This window comes from Triticum urartu, chromosome 7 (assembly GCF_003073215.2).
Source record: "Triticum urartu cultivar G1812 chromosome 7, Tu2.1, whole genome shotgun sequence".
NCBI lineage: Eukaryota > Viridiplantae > Streptophyta > Magnoliopsida > Poales > Poaceae > Triticum > Triticum urartu.
The window spans coordinates 713,686,240-713,694,793 of record NC_053028.1 but is presented as its reverse complement, the minus strand read 5'-3'; the positions used below and the strand labels follow the sequence as shown (position 1 = coordinate 713,694,793).

At 41.9% G+C, this 8,554-nt stretch overlaps 1 protein-coding gene across 1 annotated transcript; it reads left to right on the top strand.

The window, feature by feature from the left end:
* Positions 1 to 2,393: 2,393 nt before the first annotated feature.
* Positions 2,394 to 3,095, top strand: LOC125519608 (protein DMP7-like). The gene has a single exon (XM_048684355.1). It carries the CDS (start codon positions 2,394 to 2,396, stop codon positions 3,093 to 3,095), a length of 702 nt encoding a protein of 233 aa, XP_048540312.1.
* Positions 3,096 to 8,554: the final 5,459 nt, after the last annotated feature.

The following is an 8,554-nucleotide window of genomic DNA, read 5'->3' as shown; positions in this document are numbered from 1 at the left end:
ATCAAAATTACAATCAGCAAGAGCCAGCTCAACCGCAATAGAGGGACCCGATCCTAACCAAGTCATGGTTCTACCCTCAGAGCGAGCAAAATTTGCTAAGCAATCACTAACTTTGTTTTGTAGACGGCTCACATGAGTAATACAAACCTCACGAAGGGAACAGAGATATCTAATCTCTTTAACTAAAGAAGCATAAATGGATCTATCTTGTTCTCTGCTTTGGATCATCTTCACTGCCATTAATGAATCCATCTCCACTATGACCGGGAGATCACTTCTCTGAATCGCCAGTGATAAACCTTCCATACAAGCGCTCAGCTCCGCCTCCAATGCTTCACGACAAGAGAAAAATTTCCTGCACGCTGAGAAGATGATTGTTCCCTGAGGATCTCGCAGTACCATGCCCGCTCCTGCACCATCCGGAGCAAAAGACCCATCAGAGTTCAATTTTACCCAGCCCACAGGTGGTGGCGTCCATGAGAGTATGGGCCTTCCATCGAACTTGCGCGGGCGTGCAAATGCGGTCACATTTTCCATACACACGTGATATTTTTTTTATAGAAACACCCTCAAGTTTTTTAAAATTCGTACAAAAGCCCTCAAGCAGAGGCAATGTTAAAACGGTCTCCTGGTGGGTACCACCCGTCATAGTGCATTGTAAATTAATTGTGCTGGAAAACTGGGTCTGAGGGAGTTCGAACCGGCCACTAGCTGTAATAGCGCTAGCGTTCTAATCACACCACCTGATCTTGCTTGTTCTTTTATTTTGGACTACCAAGGTATATATCCTTTAGGCTAAAGGTACATATTTAGAACAATATTTTTCTTTTCTCACCATTATCAAATTTAAATTATTCAGATTCAAACAAATTTTTCACAAATTTATCTGAAACAAAATTACATACATTCATTCTGCACTATATTTTCTTTGTCTAGATTTTATAATTTAAAATTATTAGAATTCAAGCTAAATTTTAGTTGATTTGTTTGGAAAATTTACGTACATTCATTCAGGCCAATAAATTCAGTTGATTAGTTCAAAAGAAATTTACGTACATTCATTATGAACTATATTATATTTTATCTAGATTATTCAATTTTTTTTAAAAAAATAGTGATTTGTACAAAAAAATTATGTACATTCATTCTGACTTATATTTTCTTTTATCCAGATTTTCAAATTTAAAATTATTCTATTTCAGACAAAAAGTTCATTGATCCATCCAAAAGAATTTATGTACGTTCATTCTGTATTACATTTTATTTTATATAGATTTTTTAATTTAAAATTATTCAAATCCAAACAAAAATTTAGTTGATTTGTCTGAAAACGTACTAGTCTACATTATATTTTGTTTTATCTAGATTTACTAATTTAAAAATTCATATTAAAACGGAAATTTGATTGTTTTGTCCATAAAAAAATGTGCATTCATTCTGAATTATTTTATCTTGATATTTTAATTTAAATTATTCAAATTTAAACAAAAATCTAGTCGATCTGTCCGAAAGACTATCTAGAATATTAGTTGTGTCTGAAAAACTACATAGAAAATAAAGAAAAAAACATATGATAAATTGGGTCTGTATCTTTATGTGTCATTGTGACCGGATGGTTCAAGCCTGGGCTTCCACATTTTTGCGAACCGTTTTCTGGTTTTGATTTCTACTTTATTTCTTACGGTCCTGTTATATAAAGCTAATTGTGCACGTTAAACGTCAAAAGTCAGTTTTGCCGATTAGCTAGCATATGCATGCGAATTGCAGCAGGTAATGCTGTCGAATCCCAACCCTCACTGCTCCAGCCTTTTTCATTTCATTTCAGGATTTTCTGCGTAGAAAAATGAAATGCAAGGGTGCTTTTTGGAAAAAGGTAAGCATGGATTACCCACCTCCTCAGCCACTGACAGCGGGCCCTTGCCACATTGGCATGCCGCTCATGCATGGGATACAACCGGATATGGTAGAAAGCACCGTATTTGCACGTCCGCGCAAGTTTGATGACCAGAAACATGTATTTTGCAAGTTTATGCATCAAACTGACCGTCGCGTGCAAATTCTATGACTCCCGGTGTATTTACCTCGACCAAAAAACGAATCTTGTGACGAAGTCTTCACACAGAAGGTCCATGTTACAATGCAAATTTAGTCGTACAGCAATGGCACGCCCGTAAGTTGTGGAACCTGCGATCCATATATAACTGCAAGTTGGCGTTGCACCAAGTTGCACATTTTCTTACAAGGCTCGAACACATCATCGATCCATCACTAATTGGACTACTCGTGCATGCGACGAGCCATCATATTTAACAACCCCACGGCCGGCATGTATGTATGTACGTATGAACCTATACAAATACCACTAACCATCCCCTATCCAACATAGATCAGAGATGGAGATAGCCAAAGAGAGATCAGAGAAAGACATGGCAACGCCGGCAGCACCGCACACCAGCGACGTCGAGGCTCAGGATACGAAGAGTGCCCAAACAGACGGCAAGACGCCGTTGAACCAGAAGGTGCTGTCGGTGTCGGCGAACCTGGCACAGCTGCTGCCGACGGGGTCAGTGATGGCGTACCAGATGCTGGCGCCGTCCTTCAGCAACCAGGGCAAGTGCTACCCCTCCAACTGGTGGATCACGCTCGGCCTCGTCGTCGTCCTCGCCGCCTCCTGCATCTTCTTCGCCCTCACCGACACCGTGCTCCACGACGGCAAGGTGTACTACGGCCTGGCCATCTACGGCCGCCTCAACATCTTCAACCTATCGAAGAAGGAGGAGGAGAAGAAGTTCAAAAGCATACAGCCGGTGCTCGAGGAACGTGGGCTCAAGAAGCGCGACCTCGTTCACGCCTCCCTCACCGTCGTCGTCTTCCTCACCATGGTATTCAGCGACGTCGGGCTCCAGAACTGCTTCTTCCCCGACGCCAGCACCGACACTCAGCAGCTGCTCAAGAACCTGCCCCTGGGAATGGCCGTCTTCTCCAGCCTAGTGTTCACCATCTTCCCCAGCAAAAGGAACTTCATCGGATGCAGCGACCCAAACAGTGACAAGAACGACGACACCGCCAAAACTAAACGGTCTTCCGCTGCATAGCCTCCGGCCACTCATCCTTCAACTGGTGCATGCTCTACATGTGGGAGGTGTTCATAATACACCCATCTTTTACTCCCAAACCAAATTTGTGCCAGATATCGGTTCTTTCTCTGGTTTCGGCTCCATGGAGGAAAATACCCTCTGATCTATCTCCCTGAGCTGCTCCCGGCTGAAAGAACTGTTAGTAAATAAGCTAGGGGTGCCTGAACTTGTCCAGCACGGTCAGTTTGATATCCAAAGTTGCAAAATACATAAAATTGATGTTCTTTTTTTTAGGGACATAAAATTGATGTTCTAACTTGTCTTATGATGTAAATACGGTGCCTCCATATGTATTTGATTGTATGTCCTATCTGTGTGGCATGCCAACATGGTCTTGGCCCGCTCGCAAAAAAAAACATGGTCTTGGCCCACATGGCAGTGGCTGGCAGTGGTTGCCCCGCGTATGATGATTTTTTTACATAAACCCCTCATATTTTATTTAGTTATATAAGAAGCCCCTCAAATTAGAAACACTGCCAGGCATGTCGATATGATACAGAAACAAGAGAAAAACAAAATTGCGGGCAGGAGTTTTGAAGCAGCCTGCCCAGGCTACCGACCAGGTAAGCCTGTGCTACGTGAATATTTACGAGCAAGAATTACATATGTCTGCGTTGCTATTTACCTCTTCAAGCGTTTATCCTTTTTTAATATATCACGCTCTAATGGGTCCGCACAAGGTTCCTTTTTATTTATTTTTTCAATTTCATGTTTATTTTTTATATATATTTTTTCGTTTGAAAAAAGGAATGTAAGAAAATATTCGTACTGCCACAAACTTAAAGAAAGTGTTAGTTCATTTGAAAAAAAGTCCAACATATTTTTGGAAAATTATCAGGTGTATTAAGAAATTGTAAATGTGTTTTTGAAAAACGTCCGTCCTGTATTCAAAAAATTGAAATCATCTATTTCACAAAAATGTTCAACATGTATTAAGAAATTTATTGTGTAAAATTATTTTTGCCTTTCTATAAAAATGCTTAACATGTTTTAACACATTTATAGAATTTATTGTTTTTACACAATGATTTTTAATACACGTTGAACAGTTGACAAAATTCACCGTTGTTATTTTTTTATATTTGTGTATTTTAAAAATAAAATGATGATGCACAAAAAAATGTTGAACTGTTTAAATCAACATAAATTTTAGGAAAAATTCATGTTTACCTCTTCAACCTACACAATAATGAAAATAGAATAAAGATTTAAAATAGAAAATAATCGCATATTGATAATTATTGTAATTTTTTATATGACTAAACATTAGTCAATCGATAAAAAGGAAATTGGACAGCGCCAGGCAGTAATTTGTTTTTTGCCAGAAAGCGATAGGTTGAATTGATCTATATACTTCACCAGCTAACAGTTTTTTTTCCAGTTAAATGTAATCTAGTCTTGGTCTGGTGGCTAGCGTTATGCTTTTTAGCCTAGAGGTCCGAGGTCCGAAACCCATCAGCCACATACTTTGTTTTTCTGCGTTATTACGGACTGACATATGGTTTGTAATCGACAAATATGCGGCGGTTTTCTTCAGAAGAATTCTAACGCTCACTGACAAGTGGGCTAAAGGCCATGTTGGCGGTCCACACGGCCAGAGCATACACCTGGATATGTATGGAGGTACCGTATTTGCACCATAGGAGAAGTTATAGCACCAGTTTCATGTATTTTGCAACTTTAAACAATAAAGTAGTCGTGTTGGACAAGTTAAAGCACCTCGAGTGTATTTAACTCAATAATCTTGTCATGATGTATATTTGGTGGAAGAGAAGAGAAGCCAAAAAAGGTATGAACATCAAGCCACTTGTATGCTCAACTTTCTCCATACAAGCAATTACATCAAACCATGCGGGAAAGATTCCTGATGACTCGACAGAAACTGCGAAATGGGAGAAGCCACCTGGGGGAACATACAAAGTGAATACAGATGCTGCTTTTTTCAGTGATGGCTCAGGTGCGTTAGCTGCAATAGTACGTAACTCGAGAGGACAAGCTATGGCGGGAGTTGCAGAACCAATCTCCCAAGTACATGATGCTGCCTCGGCAGAAGCTCTTGCTGTACGTCGGGGACTGCAACTTATTCACGACATCGGATGCTCTCACACTTTGTAGAAAAAGTGGCTTTCGTTCGGGTCTGACCAGCCCATTAGTCCTGGTTCTTCCACGAACCGGGATCAATGAATGCATTCGTGCCGGTTCGTGAGCCCAGGGGGCCGGCCGGGGCTTCATGGGCATTGGTCCCGGTTCGTATGGACCCATTTGTCCCGCTTTCAGACACGAACCGGGACCAATGGGTCTTACTCCTGGCCAACAAATATTGGTCCCGGTTCTTGGCTCGAACGGGGACAGAAGGCTGGGCTTTAATCCCGGTTCCAGTCATGAACCGGGACAAATGAGTTGCCTATATATATACCCCGTCGCCGCAGCATAGCACTCCACAGTGCTCTGTTTTTTCTGGCCGGCGAGGAGAAGGCATTTTGGGTGCTCTAGCTCACCTCCTATGCACACGAGGTGTTCGATGAAATGCCCAAGCCACGCTAGTTAAGCTCTCTCCTCTCGAAGTTCGACCTCCAAACTCCAATTTCCCCGAGATTTGTCTAGGTTTAGCGGTCCGTCACATCCCGTCCCCATCTCACCGTCGTCGACCGCCCGCGCCGATCTTGTCGCCTGCACCACCGTGGTGAGCCTCTTATCTTCTTCTGAAAAAAAAAATTCTTACTTTAGATAGATACTTGTCTAATTTTCTTATTTTCATTATTGCTTGTTATTATATGGTGCGATGGTTTTGGCATCCGCCCCCGTCGGCCCTCGTCCTGGCTATGATTTGGATGTGGTAATATTATCAGAATAGTTATTCTGATAACACTATTCTGATAACACTTCCGTACTGCATGCTCAATGCGAGAGCACTGCACTTTCTTTAACAAGAGCACTGCATTACAGAGACTAGTGAACTTCGTGTCGGAAAAAACTGCGCGTAGTGTTTTTTCGGTACTGTTTTCGCTCTAATTTTTTAACCGTTTATCAGAACGAGGTGTGTAATATACCGTTGGAAAGCTACGGATTAGGCGCAACTTCGCCATGTTGAACACTTTTCGAGATTCCTCACAGTTTAAGAGCAGTTTTGAAAATGGTGCGGCCCACAACGAGTGGCAGCGAGCGTTTTTTCGCATTTTTTTTTCTAAACCGCTCGTCGGAATGAAGCAAATGATACACCGTTGGATAGATATCGTCGAGGCGCATCTTTTTCATATCTATTTCTTTCTCTAATTCGCTACGGTTTAAGAGCAGTTTTAAATTTACTAAATCGCGGAATTCTGTTTTTCAAAAAAATTCAAAATTTCGGTACTGTTTTCGCTCTAGTTTTTTAACCGTTTGTCGAAACGAGGCGTGTAATATGTCGTTGGAAAGCTATGGACAAGGCCCAACTTTCATATGTAGAAATGGTTTTGAGATTCTTTACGGTTTTTAGTTAATTTCGAAAATCATGCGGCTGATGACAAGAGGCAGCAGCCGTTTTTCGCGAAATTTTTACAAACCGCTGGTCGGAATGATTCAAACAATACGCTATTGGAAAGATATCGACGAGCCGCAACTTTTTCATGTAGAACACTCTCTCTAATTCTTTATGGTTTAAGAGGAATTTCGATTTTACCGAAATGCGGACACTCTGTTTTTCGCGACACCTAAATCGACGTGGGTACTTCATCCGATTGAAAACCGCACTGCTTTGGACGAAAAAGCCGCACTGCATCAGACTGGTAAGAGAACTGCATGGTTTCTTTTATTCAAACGTAATTTTTTCAAGGACGAGAAAGTAGAGTGCACTTCACATCGGGTGTAAATGAATCACAACACTATCAAGAAGTGAACCGCATTACTTATTTGTGGTACGTAAATTTTCCTAAACGAGGTGGAGTGCACTTCATGTTGAGTGTTGATGAACCGCAAGACTATGAAAAGTGAACCTCCAGACTACCGTAAACGTGCCGTACTGCATTAGACAGAAAACCGCACTTCATTGGACAGACAAGTGCACTGCATGATTTTTTTTGTGGGACGTAAATTGTCCCAAACGAGGTGGAGTGCACTCCTTCATACTAAAAACCGCACTTCATCAAAATGGACAAGTGTACTGCATAATTTCCTTTGTCGGACGTAAATTTTTCCCAAGGGAGAATGTGGAGTGCGATTCATGTCGGGCCTAAGTGAACTGCAACACTATCAAGAAGTGAACTGCATTATTTATTTTTTGTCCCCGTAACAATTTTCTGTACTACACCACTTTTTGTTTCAAAAAATAGTTAGATTTTAGTAGTTTTTCTTTAAAATGAATTGCATTTTTAGAGGGGATGTGAACTTCTCAAGAGTTTTTATTATCCTGTTTTTCTTCACCAAGTAAACCACATGAGGGTTTACATCAAACTGCATCTATCTTTTAACATTATTGACAAATAGGTCGCTGGATTTTACTCAACAGGTCTCAAAACTAAAATACAAATACAATCAGTTCCTTTTTTCTTTTGCACAACTGCTCACAGTAAGTGTACTGCTTTCTGGAGTAAACGATGGTCGTGTGCTACCACTGTTTTGGACTAAAGTGCTACACCATTTGTCGTTGTTGAGAAGAAACAAAATAATTTTGCTAGTACCACACCACTTTTTGCTAGTGCACTGCATCACTAAGTAGAAAACTAACGACAATTTTGCGAGTACTGCACCACTTGTACGAGTGCACTGCATGACTAAGTATAAAACTAACGACCAGGCATCCTCATGCAATTTTTCTGAAAATGAAAAAAACAATCAACTTCACAACAGCCACCGGCAACACATGCGTCGCGAACCGCATACACACACGCGTTGTACTGCATGGATGTGCCAGCGGACTTCACGGAGGGAGGCTCGCTGTCCAAACTGTATGATCAGGGAAACAGAAAAATGCAATGCTGCATCAAACCGCACTCTACCACTTTCTTCCTGCAAGAACAAGTAAATTGAAGCTCATGAGCAAACAATAGTGGGCTACATTTACACTTGATAAGAAAAACACCAAAACAACGATCTGCTCCAGGACCATAGCGCACCCAGTTTCCCCCAGGAGCGAGCCTTCCTCCATGCAGTTTCTCCTAGTAGTCTGCACGCCAAGATGTGGTTTCTCGTCAGAGGACATGAGGGGGAGATGCAGAAGCAATGAGAAGATGCAAGTCACAAACGAACCGCGTGCCGAGCTCATCCCTGGTGCATGAATGGCCGATGGATCCGACGCCTGGCGTAGCAGCGCGCGAGGCATCCGGTGGAGGAGATTGGCCGGGAGGAGGGAAGGGCGATTTCCGGCGAGGTCGAGGCTTCTTGACCCCTGAAACCTCCCTGGATCCTACACCCCATCACGTCGCGGTGGTTGAAGGCGTGGC

Excerpts from the sequence above, each read along its gene's own strand:
- LOC125519608 (XM_048684355.1), top strand. The coding sequence starts at position 2,394 with ATGGAGATAGCCAAAGAGAGATCAGAGAAAGACATGGCAACGCCGGCA.